At 38.7% G+C, this 22,992-nt stretch overlaps 1 protein-coding gene across 3 annotated transcripts in view; it reads right to left on the reverse strand.

Annotated features, from left to right (window-relative positions):
- The window catches only part of SLCO5A1 (solute carrier organic anion transporter family member 5A1), a 169,049-nt gene that overhangs the window by 88,562 nt on the left and 57,495 nt on the right, over positions 1 to 22,992 (reverse strand). For all 3 annotated transcript variants that reach the window (XM_081265950.1, XM_081265948.1, XM_081265949.1), the window contains exons 3-4: positions 14,560 to 14,692; positions 8,882 to 9,099 (exon numbers count right to left, since the gene is read on the reverse strand). In XM_081265950.1, coding sequence (XP_081122076.1) covers positions 8,882 to 9,099; positions 14,560 to 14,692 — 351 coding nt within the window. The remainder of the gene's footprint in view (positions 1 to 8,881; positions 9,100 to 14,559; positions 14,693 to 22,992) is intronic.

Below are 22,992 nucleotides of genomic sequence, written 5' to 3' on the forward strand. Positions count from 1 at the left end.
CACTGATGTCTTTAGATGTACTATTCTCTTGTACAGAAAAAATTTTTTCAAGTTTAGCAGCCCATGAAGTTTATGTTTAAATTCACGTATAATACAGACAACTAGTTCATTTTATGTTATTGCTTTAGTTGAGAAGCAATAACATAAAATGAACTATTTTGTCTGTTTGGGGGTTTTTGGTGGGGAGGGTAATTAAGAATTGAACCCAGGGGTGCTTTACCACTCTGCTACATCCCCAGCTCTCCTTGCCCCCTGGATCTTTTTATTTTTATTTTGAGACAGGGTCTGTTACAGAGGCTGGCCTTGAACTTGAGATCCTCCTGCCAAGCTGCTCTGATTACAGGCATGCACCACGTGCCTGGCACAACAAACTGTTTCAAAGTGAATAATCCAGTGGTGTTCAGTAGATTCCCACGTGCAACCACCACCTCTCACTAGTTTCAAAATGCAAATGCTTTCCTACAATAAAAATTTAACTGTTTCATTTTCAGGAATAAGATTGGAATTTGCTTTTGTTTTAGTCTTTACATATGTAGTACTTTCTAAATTTTCTACCACGAACATATTTAACTTTTATGATCTTTAAAAAAAAAAGGAAAAACTTCAATTTTAAAAGGATGTGGAAATCTTCGTGACTCAAGCAGCCAACCTATGAATTCCTTCGTCTCCTTCCTCTCACCTTCCTTAGAATGTACATATCTCAGTTTTAAGAGTTAACATATTATATTGTTTGTATCTGTTTTTCCTTTTGTCTCCCTTCCAGAGCTAGGACCGTAACTTTTCATATATGTATCTTAAGTTTTTAATCCTGTGATATTTACTCAATAAATAAATTTCACAGAGAGAGGACAAAAAAAGAAAAAGAGAAACTTTCTTAAGATAGATACTGTCAGCCATCTACTCAACACTTAAAATGATATTTGGGGATCAATCTAGTCCTTTCCTAAAAATCTTAGATACTGTAATACCAGTGAGCAGTGGCTCAGGTGGCTGAGGCAGGAGGATTACAAGTTCAAAGTCAGCCTCAGCACTTTAGTGAGGCCCTAAGCAACTTAGTAAGAACCTGCCTCAAAATATAAGGAAAAAAATAAATAAATAACAGGCTTGGTATTTGGCTTAGTGGTTAAGCACCCCTGGATTCAATCCCTGGTACAAAAATAAAAAATAAAAACTTAGATAATGCCAATTTCTCACATAAAAGAGCAATTGAACAAACAGATAAAAGGCAGCTTAAACGAATTAAAGTAAAACAAGGTATAAAATTCACATTGGACACAAAGAGACCAAAAGTAAAAGATGGAAACAACCAGTGTGGAAAATTGGTGCTATGTAAACAGTTGGTATTTTTATTGATATGTTATGAAATAATGCAATACCACCCAAATACAGGGTGCTTTTTTTTAAGTGATTAAAATTTTTTTTCCACTTTTTTATTGGTGCTCTATAGATGTCCTAATGGTGGGGTCTGTTGTTCTGTATTTCTACATTCACACAATATAAAACGGCAATGTGGCCAATGTCTCTGCACAGTACTTCTCCTGTCCCTCTCCCCCTTCCTCCCCCACTCCCTTTCCTCTATTCTACTGCTCTCCCTTTGATTTTCAAGAGACCCCAACTCACCTTTCTTTTCCTTTTTCCTCTCTAGCTACCACATGTCAGAGAAAACACAGCACCCAGGGTGCCTCTCTAAGGCGCAGAAAGCCCTCCCCAAGCAGGGGGTAGGGAAGGTGGTGGGAACATGGCAGAAGCAGCTTCTGGTGATGGTGACAGTTGAATGAGGCCAGCAAAGGGATCCTCTGGCCACACAACCTAAGGTTCTACATTCATTGTGTCTTAAAGTCCTGCTGGCCTTAGAGAAGGCCCTTTCCAGGGACAGACAATTCTCAGAAGCAGCAAAGGGCTTCGTTGACAAGACAGCATCTGACATAAGCAAACCTACCAATCCCAAGTCTGTGGCGCCCACCACCACCTTGTCCAACTCTCACCCACCAAGCCATCATGCAGGGCCAGCTACCAGATCCCATATATACCCCACTGTACCCAACTATACCCCCACCCTCACGGACATTACTCGAAGCAGCCAACCCCAAACAGCTTCCCAAGGAAACCCCATAAAGGATCTGGCCTCACCCCTACTTCCTCCTCCTGACCAAACCTGGCACTCCCCCTGGGGCCCCGGCATGGCATGGCCTGGCCCTTCTTTTGACCTTTCAGTCATGTTGACCTCTTAAGTCACCATTCAGGTATCTCTATAAATTAAAATCACCTGGGTATGACTACAGACCCACTTCCTTTAACACCTCTCCATAAAAGTCCTTGATTCCCTTCTTTTAAAGTATTTAATTTTAACTAAAGTATTTAAAGTATGTAAAAATATTTCCCTTTAGGGCTAATCTTTTAAGCCGTCTGATACATCAAAAGGCTGGTGGGACTATCACCCCATACCATAAAAACCTTAAGAGCATCCTTGTGGCCAGCACCTGTGTTTTAGAGCAGGCAAACACTCCTGCCTGTTACTCAGGAGCATCAAACTATTTTTTAGCCAGACCTTTTGGCAAAACCAGTCTCTCAGGGTGTTCAACCTGGCCAACACAGGACCCACACTGCACTCCCTTCCTGCTTGTTTTTTATGAAACTAATTATGCCATGGGATATCCCAGATCCCAAGCCTCCACAAAAGTATTCCAAGTCCTTCCTGAACTTCAGAACGCTCTGGTAAACAGTATCCCTGCTTGCCTGGAGAAGAGCAGAAGGAACTAGATGGCACTGATACATCACAGTCACCTCCCAGCTTAGTCGAGGGAGCCCTGAGCCACTTACCTACAGACAGGCGGGCAGAAAGGGCAGTAGTAGGGCCGAAATGCATCCTTAGTGGCTACTGGCCACAATACTTCCTGCTTATTTAAATCCAGCACTAGTGAGTATTTTCATGCATCTTTCTAAATGGCTACGACTTGATGAGTAACCCCACCGCTATTTTGTACTGATTCTGAAAAAAGATCTTTGCGGGGGATCTGGGGGGCAGGCCTGTTATCATTTACCTTGTGCCTCATAAGCTATATGTTCAAATGTAAAAGTTTGGCCTATCACAAGAAAACACACAGTGAAATAAAAGTAAAACAGAAATGAAATAAAGAATAGGAAACAGAGAAAACATAAACAGAGCAGGCCATGAAAACTGGAGAAAGGAATTAGTCTGACCCTAAGACTCTTCCTGAGCTTCAAATTTGACTGAGTTTCCTGGCCCCAAAGCAAAAAGTTCTATAATCATCGTGATCACAAATACAGAAACTTTCTAATTTCTTCACAGAAAACAAAGCTTTTCCTAACTCTCTGCTCTAAAGCAATGGCTGTCACAGTGTAGTCCCTGGACCAACAGCATCAGTATCACCTGGAACCTGTTAAAATGCTAATTCTCAGGCCCCAGTCCCAATCCAGATCTCCTGAATCACAAGACTGTGGACTAAGACCAGCAACCTGGGTCTTAAGAAGCAGTCCTGGTAGGGCTAACGTAGACTAAGTTTGAACCACTGTTATTAAGAGATGAAAGTTTATATTAAAGACACTGAGGAATGATCCTCTGATAGATATGGAGAATTCAAACATCAGCCTTCATTGAAAGCTGCAAACCTAAAACTGAAATGCAATTCAGAAAAGACAATATGCAAGAAGGCTAAGATAATGTGGGGCCCAGGCTTGTGGCTTTTGGTGGTCCCACTTTGCTGAGTCAAAAATTAGCCTTCATACAGCCCATGATATACTTGTTTTAAAACACCTAGCAAAGGGACATACATGTGCACTGGTGCTTAATATTCTTGGGAAACTCAAATTCAGAATTTATTCCTTCTGCCTCTCTCAAATATTGTCTGAAACCCTAAGACCATCTTCAGTACCTCCCCTCTTCTGTCATTCCCTGGCCAGTTGTCACAACCTACAGAAATGACCTCTTTCACAGATCACAGTGGCATGGCACATGCCTGTAATCCCAGCAAATCAGGAGGCTGAGGCCAAAGGACCACAAATTTGAGGCCAGCCTCAGCAACTTAGAGAAAGCTTAAGCCACTTAACAAGACCCTGTGTCAAAATAAAAAAATTAAAGGGACTGAGGCTATAACGAATGGTAGGGTTCAATCCCCAGTGCCACAAAAGAAAAATAAAGAAACAACCTCTGGGGTTGAGGTTGTGGCTCAGTGGTAGAATAGTTGTCCAGCATGTGTGAGGCCCAGGGTTCAATCCTCAGCACCACATATAATAAATAAATAAATTAAAGATCCATTTACAACCAAAAAAAATATTTAAAAAAAAAATGACTTTTTTCTTCCCTCCTCTCATTCAAGAATTCATTCATTAAATATTTATTGAATACTGGATTTTGGTATCCTAGAGGGGGTCCTGGACCCAATGCCCCAGAGACACCAAGTGACAACTGTACATCATAGGTTATTGATGAGTGCTAAGGAAAAAAATAAAGGAGGGGAGGAGATAAGAACCATTGAAAGGGAGGTTGAAGGTTTTTTTTTTTCTTTTAATAGGGTGACTAAGGAAGTCCTCACTGAAAAATCCTCTTTGAATAATATACCAAAGAAAGTAAAGGGCTAGAGGGAAAACATTGCCAGCATAGGAGTGGCAGGTGCAAAGGCCCTGAGATACATACATGCCTGACACATTTGAGGACCAGCAATGAGTTCATCATGGTTGCAGCTGAGTAAACAAATTGACAGGCGATGAGGTGAAAGAGATAAATAGCATTAGGTCAGGTAGGTCCTGTAGGGAGGAGATTTTCTATAAATGAAAGAGGAGACCCGGAAGCTCTGAGCAGTAGATCCCCCTTGCCACTGTGTGGAAATCCCCAGAAGTAGGCAGGGAAGATACAGGAAGACCAGTATAGCAGGACTTTCCTACTCTTCTGGTCAAACCTCACTTGGGCTCTGTCCCAGCTCTCTTCAGGGGCCCTCTTCTTCCATTCTCCTCCTTTCCCCCCTCATCTACCTCATCTACCTCTTGGAGTGCTTCCAAATGCCTGCCCACACTTTTCCTTCCAAAAAGGAAACCATTCTAGCAGGACATGGTGGTTCACAACTGTCATCCCAACTACTTGGGAGGCTGAGGCAGAAGGATTGATGGAGTCCAGGAATTTGAGGTCAGCCTAGGTTGCACAGCAAGATCCAAGGGTCATCTGAAGCCCCTCCTGTTCCAGGTAACCTTTCCTGATTCCTCAGTTAGTCCTCCACACCGTGTTTCTATCCTTTTTATGACCCTTAAAATATTTCCACCTGTATCGTCCTGTTGCCCTCTGTGGACTTCAAGCTCTCTGAAGACAAACATGGCTCCCTCATTTCATAATGGCCATGGCATGGAGAATGGTACCCTCCAGAAGAATGACTGCACTCTTGAGTTTAGTGATGCTGACGTTATCCTGTAATGGACAAAAATCTGTAACTTTAAATGATTTCTTTAATTTCAGTTCATGGCCTCAAGCTATCTTATTTAGTTAGGCTATAAATATATTGCACTCTAACACCAACAAAACTCTAGCAGAAAAGCACAATCTGTTACAGTTTGTGCCAAATTAATAACACTAAACAATTAAGCTTAAAAGATTTTTTTAAAAAGACAAAAAAGGAAAATTTTTCTTATGGTTCACTGTCACCAGAAGATTTCTATATAGAAAGATGCCCAGTTAAATTTGGAAGGCTTTAAAACACTGGGCCTCAAACCACAGGAACACTGATCCGCTTAAATATTTTAAGTGTTTATTTTTATTGGTAGAATTTCAATAGAATCAATGTTAATCTCTTTTTGGAAAGGTAATGCAGACACACTGAGAATTCGACTTCACCCTTTGTGGTGTATACACAGCCTTACTCCTGCATAATTTATAGTAAGAATCTGCAAACACTGAGTCAGATTTTCCCATCATCTGTCACGAAAATGTGGAAGCAGGAAGTGGAAAGTACAGGGTGTTTTCTTCCAGCATCTCAACAAAAGAACTTCCAAAAAGGGAACCATCCTAGCAGGCCATGGTGGTTCACGACTGTCATCCCAACTATTTGGGAGGCTGAGGCAGGAGGATCGATGGAGTCCAGGAATTTGAGGTCAGCCTGGGTGGCACAGCAAGATCCCAAAATAGAACAAGCAAAAAGACAAAGGCATCATTCTGTATAGCCCAAATAATTTTCTTCTTACAGAAGTGTATGTCACTAACCCAGCTATCGTTCCACATCCTCTTTAAAATAGTTTGAATTGATGTCCAAATTTCACAAAAAAAAAAACAAAAGAAGCTCTGTTCCAGAAAACAGAAGAAAAAAGAGGATCTGAAACTCAAACTCAGATTGAACTCAAAATGAAACTTAGCAATCATTCTTTAATGTAAGATCTTCATTATGAATCTCAGCCATGTAATACAAATTATATCAATAGTGGAATAATCCCCAAGGATTTAATTTGTCCTTTTGAAAGTCAGATTCAATATTAGACTGTTACTTGGGGATGATATGAATTCCATACTCTAAAAGAAATCAATGTATACAAGATAAATATGAATTAATTTTAAATAATGTAAATTGAATATTCCAAAATCATCAGTATGTTTGAAGCATTGTTAGCAAAAGATTTTCAGCATAACCTCATTAAAGCAGTATTTCTTTCTAATGAGATAAAATGACGATTGAAGTTCCAGTCTAGATCTGATTAGAGAATCCAGCACAGATGGAAGTAATAAAATAGATCAGCTCTGAGTCCCAACCAGGAATTTTAGCCACAGAAGGGGGATCTATCGTCATAATCCAGGGACAGGGTGAAAAGTAGAATTTACCAGAAATACTAACTAGAAACTGATTTTACAAACCAGTAAGCCATTACCGTTCAAAGACTTATCTTATTCTCTCCTGTATCAGAAAATATCCTGAACCATCAAATTCAGTGTAGAAAGGACTAGAACAAGAATCATTAGCAGGACAAGAAGCTGCTCCCTCCCCCCCAAAAAAAAGCACCATACAGATTAAATTTCCAAAAATCACTTCTGAATTCTGTGAGGTCTTTTCACCATTGATGACCTTGCATATCTAAATATGGGTCCGGCAGAAATATGCTCCCAGACAAGGATTCAAGGCCAAGCCATTGGTTGGGGAGGTTCAGGGAGCGCCAGGCAGGGAATGTGGTGGCCATAAGTGCTTGAGGAGTGAGCAGCCTTGAAGGATATAAAAACCACCTCAAAATCACCTCATCCAAGAGCTGGGTGTTTACTGCCATGTGTTTTTAAGACTTCCTTGTCTAAAGTGCATCCTCCAAAAGAGTTTCCACCCCATTGACACTTTTGGTATCTGACATCAAATACCTTTTTTTCCACAGTCCATTCATATATTTCACATTCGAGTCATCTACTCCTAAATTACAAAGCATACCATTTTATCTTACCTATGCCTTTATCTCTCCCTTGAGTCTACTTTATACTCTTAATAAATTAAGATTCTAGAGACATTTGTCATGTTTTAAATTCTTTAACATCAACTTTGTATCAATTAAGTTGTTTAAACAAAAAAAAAAAATATGCCTGTGAGAGTAGCCATAATGGTCCATGATACATCCATGAAAAATCGTGGGCTGGTCTAAACAGAAAGAGTTCAGACCCTAATAGCATCCAGAGAATGCTTTATGTGATTAGAGTATAAGAGGTGATTTTGGCAGTTCCAAAAGTACCATCACAGAATGGGGAGGGAGAAGGTCAAATTAAAAATTAACCAGCAAGAAGCTTTTTCAATGAAATGTCACTTGACTTATTTTCAGCAAATAAACAGTCTTTAAAAATGGTCCAGTCTAACCATCTTTCCTCTTGGCCTGCATGGACAGGTCTATAATAAATTAGTAGCTTTGTTCTATGCCTGAAAGTTTCCTCTTCAGCCTTACTGAATACATAGTAAAAAGGAAATGATAGAAGCCTAGGTAAATTTTATCAATCTTACTAACATACACACTTGTTAAATATTATGCTTTATAATTTATACAAAAAAAATTAATTCAGAGAATTCAGAAAATAGGCCAAAATGAATGGAAGGGTAACATCATAGGTTTCTTGGATTAAAGGGACTCACTACCCTTCAACAGATACACTAAATACTGAGCAAAGATTGCCTGGTTAGTATCAATTTGAATTAGTTAGGTTTCAGATTGGCTAATTTAACTTTTATTAACTCATTATTTTTAAAAGAAATAAAAATGAAAGTAAAAACAAACCAAAAAAACCCAGATCAGTGATTTTTTCCATCACTGAAAATTTCTGGATGTTTTTTCACTGGGTTTGGAGGCCCAGCTATCCTTCTCCAAGGATTACTATATATGGACATTTGACAGAGCCATTTTGAAATGAGAATACTTTTTAGTGCTGGTTCTTATCCTTAGGTAAGAATCAGGCCACATTACCAAACTACCATACCCCTGAAACAGACCATCTATTTCACAGTGCATTCAGTATTTTAAAAATCAGACATCTCTACTTACGGTAGATGGTACATCTAAACATCTGTATCTTTATGAACTAAATCAGTGCTTCCCAAGCTATCTGAGAGAAAGGATCTTTCCATTATCACTATTTCCAGTCTGTCATCTACAGATACTTTTGCAATATGCATTCATGATAAATTATTATAAAATTGATCTTTTAAAAATGCAACACATAAGCCCAACTGTTTAAATATTATTAGATGCAACAGACGTAAAATTATCTTGCCAAATTTCTAAAAACATTTTGCAGCTCTTTCTCTTCATTTCAATACTTAACTGGCCATAAGCCAGAAACAGATACTGTGGGCAGTACTGGGACCACACTTTGAGGAGCACTGATCTGAAATACCATGCATGTATTTATTCAAAAGATATACTTTACCTCTGACATTCTTTCCAAATCCCATTGAAGACACTTTTTTGTCCACTTGTTCACTATTGTTTGATTTCTCCTTCATAACATCATCATCGCTAGCGACATCAACAGAATATTTTTTCTTTTTCTTTTTCTTGTGCCGAGGTGGAAGCTTTTTTGGAAAAGTAAACATTGGGAATATCACAAGAAACATTGCAATGGCACAAAGGAGGAATCCACTCCACCTAAAAAATTGGGAAATGTGAATAGCATTTATGGGTTTTGCTTTATGAGAATAAGTTACCAAAGTAGAAGTTTGTGGTGATAAAAATTCTCCAGAAATTTTTCATTTACCTTCATCAATTGTAAAGCAATAAAAAAATGGACAAACTGAAGAAAAAAAGGGATTTTCCCTTTCTGTGGTATATGGGAACTCCACCCAATAATTACAATAGTATGATATAAATAAATACTATAATCAACAGCCTGGTTGGAATTTCACTCAATTTAAGTATTTTTGTGCAGCTATGTGTTAGACCTGCCAACATTGTTAGTCCTGATATAATGTGTATTTTAAAATAAAACACTAAATCATAAATTTAATAGAAAAATTATAGAGACACTATTGCATATTTTGTAGACCTTAGCAGAAAAGCATTAATAACTTGTTCTAAATGTATTTTTTGCCTGTTTGGTACTAGGAAGCGAACCCAGGGCCTTCTGCATGCTAAGTACTCGCTCTAACACTGAGCTACCCACCCTCCCGCAGCCCAAGACACAAGGGTATTTTAAATTGCTGATGGTATTCAAATATTTTCTGCAGTACTTAAGAATGTATAAAACCCCATTTAGCTGCTCCACATAATATCTAGCCAAGCATGAGGGCTACCAATTCATGTAAACTTGATTCTTTTCTTGAAGAACTTACAACTTAGGTATAAGCAAGCCAAAATAATAAGAATCTCCAAGATATGCAAGAATGCATACAATTAAGTGTTCATCATAAGGTTTAAATTATGAATCCTATAAAAGTGCACAGAGGGAAAATAAATGTGTGATGGAAAATTTCCCGGGAGATGTAGAACTTGAGCTACGTAGAAGTCCATCTAGAAATTCATCTGAAGGTGCCACATTGCAGAGAGCTCATGAGGAATTCCATGTATAAAACCCAAATTCTAGTCCTGTATTAGAACCAAGTGTTACAATCTGGGGTTTCTTACCTGCACAATTCCCCAAGGGACAATTTCTCAGTCCCCTTTAGTCTTTCCTTAGCAAGCAAAAGTCCCTGGTCCTACCTAACAGGGTTGCCACCTCTAACCAGAATTCCTCCACTCTAAACTCTGCTCATAAAGCTTCCAAGTTTATAAATTCTCAGACCTTGTCCTCTGTTTTAACATGTACCCATCAAAATGCAAGCAGGATTCTAAGCACTAATGATGTGTTCAACCCAGTAAAAATACAGATTAATTGCAAGGTGAAACTCATCTTTTAAAGAAGTTTCTATTAAAGAGCTATTATCAGTTGGCAAAGGTCATTAGTTGGGAGAATGCTAGAATCTGTTGTTAATCCAGTGTATTAGTTTCAAATAAAAAAGTATATCAAGCCAGGTGCAGTGATGAAGGCCTGTAATCCCAGTGACTCAGGAGACTAAGGCACAAGGATCACAAATTCAAAGCCAGCCTCAGCAATGGTGAAGCGTTGAGCAAGTGAGACCCTGTGAGACCCTGTCTCTAAATAAAATACAAAATAGGGCTAGGGATGTGGCTCAGTGGTTGAGTGCCCCTGAGTTCAACCCCCAGTACCCCCACCCCCGCACCACCAAAAAAATCAAATAAAAACTTTAAGATGATCAGAAAAAGATTTAATTTTGAGAAGATGGCTCAGAACAGACTTCTAGCAATCTCAATTACTCAAAATATTATCACCAACCTAGTGCCTGAAACAGATTAGTCACTCAAAAAATTGTTAAATAAATATATTGAGAGAGATTTTTAAAAAGAAGTAGGTAATTTGTCTTAAGGGAACATAGCTATGATAACATCTGGCCTCTGAACACTTGGCCACTTAGAGGCCCTTACCAACCAGCACCTCACCTTTTACATTTACCCTTCTGGAATCTGTCTCCACAAACTCCACATTGAAGTTCCCTAAACCACTTTGATCACTAGGCCTCTCAAGCTCTCTACACGAGATGGCAGGCAGAGGAGCAGAGGCCACAGTTTATGAGCTTTGGTTTCAGACAGACTTGGGTTTCCATTTTTATCAATTACTAACTATGAAATCTTGGGGAAATTTCTTTGCTTTTCTCAGGGCCTTATGCATGCTAAGCTCTAGGGTAATAAGTGGTTTTGAGAGTCATAAAATTTAAATAAGAGGTATATTTAAATAAGGTATACGATGGAACTAACAAAATGTCTGCTTCCAGAGCTAGGGTTGTGGCTCAGTGGTAGAGCACTTGCCTAGAATGTGTGAGGCACTAGGTTCGATTCTCAGCACCACATATAAATAAATGAATAAAATAAAAGTCCATCAACAACTATATATATATATATTTTTTTTTTTAAATGCCTCCTTCCAAACCAGCAACCATCATGGTGGCTGGTTTTGTTTGGTTTTGTATTCGTGTGGATCTGTACTCAGTCTTACTGCCCACTCCTTCCCAGTCATTGATCTAAAATTACATGCAAACAGTGAAGTTTCACTCTGAATAGCCCAAACTGAGAGCATATAACAGAAGAAGGGGAAGAATCATAACAAACAAATAAAAATGACATAAAAGTCTGAGGTCATACTGAAGCAGAGCAAACCAGCCCACATCCTTCAACAGTCTCCAGAAACATCAGTATGACACATAATATAATGATGGACACTAAGGACATCACTAAAGAGGACACTGAGAAAAGCTGAGTAGGACAAGATAGTGTGTGTCATATATATGGGAAAGTCAAATCAATAATAGCTGATATTGAAAGGCCAGGGTGTCTAAATCCCTTTCATAAAGCATTACACAGACCATTCACTAACGGGAGTCACCAGTGCATTGGCTGAGAACTTTGCCCTAGAATCAGTTTCTTATCCCAACACTCTCTAATTCTGAAGTTAGAACAAATAATTCAAATCTGTGAGCATCCATTTCATCACCTGCAAAATGGGCATAATATTAGTGACTACATATATTTGCTAAGTGCTTGGTATAATGCTTGATGCACAGTAAGTACCCAATAAATATCAGCATTATTCCTTCATTCATTCCTTCCCTCACTCTTTCTTTTAAATATTTTATTATTAGTTGTTGGTGGACCTTTATTTATTTTTATATATTTATTAAATACCTATTGTTGCTGCTAAGCATTGTGCCAAACAACTATGACTTTATTCAAAATAGAAGTCTGTTTCAAACAGGATTATACAACTTAAAAAAAAATTCAAATTCATTTTCAAGTAGATTCTTATTATATAGTTCTAAGTTGATAATCTTTATCATTTTTAAAATATTTATTTTTTAGTTATATGTGGACACAATATCTTTATTTATGCAGCATTAAGGATTCAACCCAGTGCCTCACACTTGCTAGGCGAGAGCTCTACCTCTGGGCCACAACCCCAGCAATCTTTATCATTTACATAACTAATATTGAGCCATTGAAATGATATAATTACTTGAAAATTGATATAAGGACTGAATATCTAGCACATATGGGGTGCCTAGGGCAGGAACCATTAAGAGCCCTCCATGTACAAACTCATTTGACCTATGAAGTAGGTACTGTAATAATCTCCTTTTATGAATTAAAAAAAAAAATGAGGCACAAAGAAGTAACTTCCTCAAGATGACATAGCTTCGCTTCATTCAAAGTTGAAGTTCTCCTCCTGAATCCTGGACATATTTGGCAGGACAGTTAAGATCCCTCAAGTGCACACAAGATTTCAATCCAGGCGAGTACGCCTTTTAGATCTTCAAGTCACTCCAATCTGCTCCCTCTGGACTAAACGTCTCCTAGAAAACTTTTAATTGACAGCATAAAGCACTAGTATGACTGAAGCCCCTGCTGTTCCTCCTTCTGCCCCTGAGTTGGTGGTCCTCGTCTTTCCCTCTCACTGTTTCCTTATCCAAGCCCTTCTCAGGACATCTAAATAGAACACAGATTATACATTGGATATTCATATGTATATTTTAACAATCTAGTTTTATAAAAATAAAAAAAAATCCCTACTCTTGATTTATTTCACAACTGCAAAGAAAACAGCCGAAATCAAAATTTTCACTTTCAGTCAAAAACTTAAAAGCCCTGTGTGATGTTCTTTTCAATGACAGGGGAGCTCCTCTCTGTGATTTGAAAAATTCTAGCAGGCCAAATTTGTCTGTATCTTAGCACTTGCAGTTCCATTGAGGATTACTAATGAAATTAGAAGCAGCATAGAAATTAATGTTTGCTAACTTCTTTGAAAATAGTGGTAAACATTATTGCCACCAATCTCAGAGTTATGAGCTATTATTCTACAAAACAGAGAGAACAAAGTATACAACTCTTTAGAAAGTGATTTCTTGACACTGATAATTTCTAATAATGCAGTATTCTCTTTGCCATAAAATAAAAATTTCTTATCAATGTGTACCTATTGCTAACCTATGTGAAATGAATTCAGGACACCAATATTTTCAGTCAGTGCTTTTGTAATTACAAAGAAATAACTGATTATGTCCAAATGAAGGACTGTGAAGAACTCAAACATAACCCTGGTCATTTAGATAAATCACAGAACATTCAAAGTTGAAGCTCTCCCCCTGAGCAGGACAGAAGAATGTCCACCTGGTGAGAAAGCAGCTAAATCTCCAGGATATATAAGGAAACCAAATACCACCAAAGAGAAAAGATTTGATGAGCACAGAAGCAAGACTGAAATTCTGGGGAGTGGGGAAGGGTTATAAAACAAAAATACAAATACAATGAGGAAGCATAGAAGAAGTCATTTTTCAAAGGCACAGAAAAGATAATGAAAGATACGATTAAACAGTAAAGTCCCTTCACAGCTACAGCAGCCCTTCTCGTACACTCTGCTCTAAACGAAACAGCCCAATCCTGGAGAATGCAGGAGAATGTCACTGAAGTGTCTGTATAAGTTTCCTGTTGCTGCTATAACAAGTTACCACACAGTTAGTGGATCGAAAAACCCAGGTGGATTATCTCATGGTTCTGGAGGTCAGAAGTCTATGCGGAGGGGGTGGGGGTTGGTAGGATTTTATTCCTTCTAAAGGTTCTAGCTAGAGAAGAACCTATTTACTTACCCTTCTAGCTTCTGTCCACCTGTTTCTTTGGCTCACAAAAACTTTCTCCATCCAAAGCACATCACTTCAACCTCTACTTCAGTCATCCTCTCTCCTTCTCTGACTCTGCTCCTGCTGCCTCCCTCTTTCCTTTGATTAATAATGGGCCCACCCAGAACACTGAAGATAATCTCCCAATTTTAAGATCCTGAACTTGATCACCTCTGCAAGGTACCTTCTGCCACATAATGTAACATATTCACTGCTCTGGGGATTAGGAAATGGCTCTCTTTGAGGAGTTATCATTCTGTCTACCATCTATTCTCAGGTGACTTAGGCTATATTTTTCATCTCTTCAATGGGGAAATTTTAAATATGAGAGTTTTATGACTAAATCATTAGTAAAATGTGAAATACAAAATTTAGAAAACAATCTTACCAGTTTCCAATGAAACGAGGGTCATTCTGGTCAAGGTGAACAGGATTTCTGGGATCAACATAAAAACCAATAAGAAGTCCACCTAATAAATATCCCACTGCAGGGCCAAGTGCTCCCATGACATACATGATGGCTGAGAAGACAGAAAGGGAAATATGAAATATAGCAACATTTCATTGAAGTGCTAAAAGTTCTCTGATGTCCAAAACATATTGCAGATACATCACAGTTAAATCCAGTGAACAACTTCCAAAATGTCTACATTGACATTAGAGTTTCAAATTGTGTGCTTTATCTCACTATTACCTGTGGTCCTCTTAGAGAGTCAGAATCACCTGGAATGCTTTCAGGTTGCTTGTGCTTTGTTTGTTTAATATAAACATTCTGGTCTCACCTCCAAACCACTAAATTCTAATTTAGAGACCCAGGCTAGTTAAGGAGGCAAATGAGGCAGTCACTGAATAACCAAGAGGAAGTTTAAAAAAAAAGTTTCAAGATAAAAGGGAAAAAAAGTAGTGTCACTTGTCTTAACAGGATGAAGAAGGAACTTAGAAAGCTAGGTTGAATTGGGGAAGCTGTTCAAGTACCTTCCAATTGATAATGTTTTTGAGCCACCATTGTAAAATCAAAAAAGACCTTGAAATGCATTTGGTTTATTGTTAATTGAGGAATCTTACATAAGAATAAGTCCTTCTACATGGCCTGGGTCAGGAGGTCCGAATGGAAAGCCCTGACCACAGATGGACCAGAAAATAATATTTTTAAACACATGTTCAAGGAGTCTGGTGGATACATGTTTTACTACCGGTGGATCAGAAATTTGGCATTTTATCAACAACAACAAAAAAGTATATGCGTGTGTGTGTGTGTGTGTGTGTGTGTGTGTGTGTGTGATCAAAATGAGCATATAGCGGGCTGGGGATGTGGCTCAAGTGGTAGCGCGCTCGCCTGGCATGCGTGACGCCCGGGTTCGATCTTCAGCACCACATACAAACAAAGATGTTGTACCCACCGAAAAACTAAAAAATAAATATTAAAAAAAAATTTCTCTCTCTCTCTCTCACTCTCTCTTTAAAAAAATGAGCATATAGCAAACAACAGCAGGTCATTAATTAGAATTAGTTTATTTTTTATATGCCTATTTTCACTTGTGTAATTTAATATTCTAAAATGCCAATCTTGAGGCTGGCAATATAGCTCAGTTGGTAGAGTGCTTGCCTCGAATGTACCAAGGCCCTGGGTTCAATCCCCAGCATCATCACAGGGAAGGAAAAAAAAAAAAAAAAAAAAAAAAAAAATATATATATATATATATATATATATATATATATACACACATGGCAATTTTTAAAAATTAAGTGACACTTAAAATTTTTTTAAAGAGAATACCAATTTTATAAATTTGAGATAATACAGGGAATTCCTTGAGAGTCATAGAAAAATATAGCCACACTACACGCTCATTTTTTTCACTCTGCTCAGACACAGTTATTTAGGGGAATATCCATAAACAGTTTTAAGGCACTGCTGTGTGCAAGGTATAATAACAAAGTCAGGTGTTAAGTGTTTCTCATTTCCATTGCCATCATGTGCTTTTAACTGCTGAACAAATAAAAAAGTTTTGCCATATCCTTTAAATAGCTATATATTTACCAGAAGGCAAATTGGGATAATCAGAATGGTTTCACCCCACTTTATCATCCACCTCTAAATCAACTTTAAATAATCTTGTACCTCCTGTTACTTATAACTACAGACAAGACAGTAATTTAACACCTGCTCTCACTTTTCACACCAATACAAAAGAGAAAGCACAATGTTTATTTTACAGAATCATCTGCTGGTAACTGTAAGACATTAGGTTCTCAGACTCCCCCATCTGTATTGGAAATGGAGAAGGGAGGCACACCCACAAGTATCTGGTGCTCTTTTGGAAGCATGTTTTTAATAAATGAAATTAGAATTTTGTTAATTTTATTAATCTCTTCGTTCATAACCTAAACTGTAACTCAAGAATAGAAAGTACTTTTTCAGGTGCAGGTATTCCCATATGCATAGGAAGATCAAATTTATGTTTACACCTCCAGGCCTGCCAGCACCATTTACAACTTAAAACTGTAATGAGGCCAAAATGTGACATGAATCATCCTCCCAAAATAATTCTTGTGGCATGAAAGAGGCTGTCTTACAAACACACACAGGGAAAAGGGTACTTCCACAATACTGTTTATGCCTATGGCATTTGAGTGCAAATCTTGGAGTGGTAAGCAAGATTGTGTAAGCATGTGTACTAGCAAGCCCCTGCAATCGTCCAGTGATAAGAAAATTTATTCAGTAACACTCACCAAAACACCTTCAGCTACTTTGTAAAATGTAAAGCTTTTTCAAAGCTAACAATGTAATCAGAAATTTAATTTTATTATATAACAAGCACTAGAAGATCAACAGAATTGCACACACATCCATGCCTTCTTTTAAAAATATGTTTTTAGTTGTTGATGGATCTTCATTTTATTTATTTATATGTGGTGCTGAGAATCGAACCCAGTGCCTCACACATGCTAGGCAAGCGCTCTACTACTGAGCTACAACCCCAGCCCCAGGCACATTCTTTTAACCCAGCTCCAATTAGTAAGCAAATCATTTTCTGGTAAGAAATTAAGCCTTTCTGGCCGATGAGTTAACATTTATTGATGGATTAACAAATGGTACTCAGAGAAAGCTTTAGGAGACAATGTTGAGGCAAACTCATTCCACACACCCTCCCCGTCAAAAACTTCCCCTCACTGCTCACAAACTAAACAGAAGGGTCTAAACTGCTCTACCTGGAGTTCAGGGGTATGACAAACAGACCACCTCTTTCGAGGGTTCCCATCTTAAAATCAGAAGCCTGTATTCAGGGTAAGACCTCAATACACCCTTCCCTGGGTCTTGCTACCTGCCTGCATCCTGACCATCAAGGCCCAAGCCCAGCCATGTTGTCCTCCCCTGAATGTTTCTCTCTTCTCTGAATTCCTGTAGGCTATATACTGTTATTCCAGGGGCTTACAGACTTCATCATGGATCCCTAGTGGAATGAATCCAAAATAATTTTCCTACATACACATAAATATACCATAGTGAATCCCACCATCATGCACATCCATAAGAATAGGGTCCTAATTAGAATAAGATGCATTCCATGCTTGTATAATTATATCAAAATGAATTCCACTGTCATGTATAACTAAAAAGAACCAATAAAATAGAATAAGTAAAAGGTTTTAAGCACTTATCCCCCAACGGATTTATTTTCTGTACAAATAAAGTGTGTACTATTAGTGTCACTCACACAGTTCACATCTAATCATCAGAAAATCCTGTTGGTTCTACCATCCAATCATATTCAGTATCCAACTCCTCTTCACCTCTATTTCTAACACTCTGGTCCAAGCCACCATCATTGCTCAACTGGGAAATTGCTCTAGGCTTTCCAACTGGTATCCCTGTTTCTGCCCTTAACTTCTGCGCGGTGTATTCTCAACCCAGCAGCCTTAATAATCCCCCAGAAACATGAGCCGGATGTTGGTTCTTCCTTGCTTACACCCTCTGATGGCTTCCCATCGCATTCACAGAAAAACCAAAGTCCTTGCATGTTTACCAGGACCTACCCACACATTTATTTGCACGGCCTCCCCACTGTCTCACAGATTATCAACTGTCATTCTCCTTGTTTCCTGTCTTACTGACCTTCTTGCTCATTCATCTTCAATCTTCCAGGAATATCCTCACCTGGGGGCCTTATCACTTGCTCTGTGGGTGTGCACACACACATGAATGTGTGTGTAGTGGATGCTCCACCTCCACAGCCACATGGTTCATTTCCTTACTTCCTCCAGATGGTTACACAATCATTTCCTTTGCTGAGGTCTTATTTGGCTACCCTAACCATAAACTGAAAACTCTTTCCCTAATTCTTCCCATCCCTTTCCCTGCTTCAATTTTCTTCTTAGCATACATTACCACCTAACACACTATGTATTTCCTTTTTCATCTTGTTTATCATCTGTGCTCCCCATCTGGAATATAAGCTCCTCAAGAGCAAGGATTCTTGCCAATGTTCACTGCTGTGTCTCTAGTTCCCAGATGGTGTAGGAGGCACACAACCCAGATTGACTCAGTACTCAGTACTTATTTCTCCCATTGAGTTTATGCTATGAGTGACTATCTCCTCCAAAAGTTTATGTGGAAGCTTGGTCCCCAGTGTGGCAGTATTGAGACATTAGGTATTTGGAAGCATTTGCAAGGTTGGGTCATGAGGGCTCTGCCCACAGAAGTGGATTAATCCATTCATGGATTAATGGTTTATATGGGAGTTTTAAAAGTGAGTGTTCTCTCCCCACCATCTCTCTCCTGCTCTGCCTCTCTGTATGATACTCTTCACTCTTCACAATGTTATAATGCAACAAGAGTGTTCTCACCAATTCCTAAAATAAAATTAGGAATAGAACCACCACATGACCCAGCTATCCCATTGCTTGGTATTTATCCAAAAGAACTAAAATGAGCATACTTTAACAATACAATATTTATAGCAGCACAGTTCACAATAGCCAAATTATGGAATCAGCCCAGATGTCCATCAAGATGAATGCATCAAGAAAACGTGGTACATATACACAATGGAGTTTTACTCAACCATAAAGAAAAATGAAATAATGGCATTTGCCAGTAAATGGATGGAAATGGAGAACATCATGCTAAGTGAAGTAAGCCAGACTCAGAAAATTAAGAATCGAATGTTTTCTCTTATATGTGGAAGCTAGGGCAAAATAAGGGAAAGAAAGTGGCTGGGGTGGAGAGGATTGGATGTCATACATACATAGGGAAGATTGGTGGAGTAGAAGGCTGAGAATGAGAGGGATGTAGAACAGATGGGAAAGGGGAGGAAATATGGAAAGAATTTAACAAAATCAAGCTACATGCATATATAAATTTACCAAAGGAAATTTCACTTTTATTCATATGTAGAACTTACCAATTAAAAAATAAATAAAGGAATGAAAGGAAGATCAGTGGAAAAAAGGAAGGAGAATAGGAGGAGGAAAGAAGGAAGGAAAAGGGAGAAATTGGGATTGAAGTCAAATTTCTTGCTGTTATGATTTTGTCAAAATGAGCCCAACTGCTATGTATAATTATGCAATAATAATAATAATGATAATAATAATAATAGAATGCACTCACCAGATGCCAACTACACACCATGCTCTTGGATTTTCCAGCCTCCAGAACCATGAGCTAAATCATCCTCTATTCTTTATTAACTACCTGGTCTCCAATATTTTGTTACAGCATCAGAAAATAGACTGAGACAATCAGTGAACATTCTACTATCACAGATGTCAGTGATGAAATTCTTCCTTGGTGTACATCATTTCTTGAGATCTCAGCTAATAACAGTAGACATCAATTCCTATTTCACATAGTGAACTTGACATTCCATGTTTTTTGACTATGTCTCATAAGATGATTATACATACTATCCTCGGTTTTCTCTCATGACATAGAGCTTGTACTGAAAGTTTGGAGTATTCAATGAACTAGCAATATAAATATAAATTGAAGTTCTAATCTTTTCTTCCTGTACCCATACGGATTATCTCATATGACCCCATCAGTATACACACTCCCCTTTGAGAGGACACTGAATTGTTCCATTTATTTGCAATTCAATATGACCTGCTTTTTACTTCTACTTATCTTTTCAAATGTTTGTGTCCTATGTTTTCAAGTAACTCTTACTCTTCAACAACAAAAACCATATCCTACATATACCATCTAATGGTTAAAGCACACCCTCCAAAACCATGTCTTCAAATCCCAGCTCAAATTTTCGGTCTTTAGCAAGTTGCTTAACGTCTCTGAGCCTTGGTTTTCCTCATCTGTGAAGCTGAGATGAAAAAGTACTTGCTCACAGAATAATCACAAGCACTGAATGAGCTAACACTTAAGAGCATATGGAATATCTGGCATTTAGTATATTTAAGAATAAGGGCCATATAAGAATAAGCTGTTTGTTCTAACTATTTTATATTACCTAATGCAGTTTACTGCTTGGGCATGGGAGGCATTCAGTAAATGTTTATGGATTGACTACACCATCAAAAAAATAACTATGCCCCCTATTTTCTATCTGATGCCTCTGGTTCCTCCTTTGTCTGAATCTGCTTCCTCCCAACCCTGGCAAGACCTATAAGTTCCACTTCAAAGGAATGCTCCATCACTTGCCATTCATCACAGACTTAGATAACCATATTTGTCAGCTTAGGCTGCCACAATAAAAACACACTGCCTAGGTGGCCTAAACAACATTTTGTTTCTTGCTGTTCTAGAGGGTAAAAGTCCAAGATCAAGGCATAATCAGAGTTCATTTCTCATGAGGCCTCTCTTTCTGGCTTGTCAATGGCCGCCATCTTGTTGTGCCCTCACATGACCTCTTCTCTGTGTTCCCAGGGAGAGAAAGTGAGCTCTGCATCTCCTCTTCTTATAAGGACACCAATCCTATCAGATTAGAGCCCCATCTTTGTGACCTTAGTTCATTTTAATGACTTCCTTAAAGGTCCTATCTCCATCTATAGTTACATTGGGTGTTCAGGCTTCAACATATGAGTTCTAGGGGGGACACATCAGTCCATAACAGATATCAAATGAACTGAGGTCTTCTCATTCTTCACTCTTTTCTCTTGCCATCACTTTACTGCTCATCCAACTTTCCCCTCCCCATGTTGGCACTGCCCCTCCGCCATCTCTGGCCTCCCTTAACCTTGGGCATTATTTCTTTCCCGACTTTTCTTCCATCTCATTTGCCCAGTCAATAAGTCAATGGCTTCTAGTAGTCTCACTTCAGGCTTGACCCTGTCCCGAGTCTCTACTTTCTGAGTGCTGGAAACATGGTCATTCTTTTGTTAGTCAGCTTTTCCTCACTGTGACCAAAATATCTGATAAAAACAACTTAGAGAAGGGGGCTGGGGTTGTGACTCAGTAGAGAGCACTTGCCTAGCATAGGTGAGGCACTGAGTTTGATCCCCAGCACCATCATAAAGATAAATAAATAAAGGTATATGTGTCTATCTACCACTAAGAAATATTTTTTTTCAAAAAACAACTGAGAGGAGAAAAAATTTTATTTCTGGCTCACTATTTCAGTTCATGATCAGCCAATTGGATTGCTGTGGGCCCAAGACGAGCTAGAACAACATGGCAGAAGGGTGTGACAGAGGAGCACAGCTCCATTTATGTTGGGGTTAGAAAGCAGGGCAGGAGGTGGGGGAGCAATCGCAGAGAAGATGAATGTTTCCAGGTCATGTTGCCAGTGACCCGCCACCTCCAGCCACACTCTATTGCCTATAGTTACCACCCAGTTAGTCCATTCAAACTAGGATGGACTGAGTAGGTCACAGCTCTCATAATCCAATAATTTCACCTATAAATATTTTTGCATTTACACAACAGCTTTTGAGGGAATGCCTCAGATCCAAACCATAACAATTCTCTATTATTTCTTTCCAGAAATAAAAATTTTTTGTATTGCTTGGCCTATAGCTAGCTCAGTTACCCAAAAAGTGCTATCCATCCTTCAAACCCCAGGTTTTTAATAAGGCCTCCCCTGACCTATGCAGATCACTGAAATATTTGTCTTCAGAACTCACACCAATTATTATCTGCATTTTTCTTTTTTGGTACCAGGTACTGAACCCAGGGGCACTTAACCACTCAACCACATCCCCAGGATTCTTCATTTCTTCATTTTTTATACTGAGAGAGGATCTCACTAAGTTGCTGAAGGCCTTGCTAAGTTGCTGGGGCTGGCCTCAAACTTAAAATCCTCCTACCTCAGCCTCCCAAATCACTGGGATTACAGACATGTGCCACCACACCAGCCTCTATTTTTTTTTTTTTTTTTTTTTTTTGGCGGTGCTGGGGAACCAGGCTGTATTTTGCTACATACCCTGTGTTAATTATTTTCTCTTCCCAACTAGGCTAGGCACATCTCAAGGGCAAACAACATGAACTGTACTTTTCTGAATCTCCCCAAAACCTAAAATGCAGAAATATAGACACAGGCAGCACTGAAGTCAGTGTAGTGCAGGGAATATGAGCAAAGGCCCAGGAGTCAAACTGCCTTATTAGATCCCCAATCCCCATATCTGGGCAATGGCAACAGGGAATTGTTACGGTTTGGATCTGAGGCATCCCTCAAAAGCTGTTGTGTAAATGCAGAAATAGTCAGAGGTGAAATGATTGGATTATGAGACCTGAGACCGAATCAGTACCTCCTAGTTTGAATAGACTAACTGGGTGGTAACTATAGGCAACTATACTTAACCTCTTGGAGCCCACACAGAATTATGTGCATACAGTTCTTAGCACATAGTAAACACTGAAGAAATATTC

The sequence above is a fragment of the Spermophilus citellus genome, assembly GCF_964194105.1.
Source record: "Spermophilus citellus genome assembly, chromosome: 14".
NCBI lineage: Eukaryota > Metazoa > Chordata > Mammalia > Rodentia > Sciuridae > Spermophilus > Spermophilus citellus.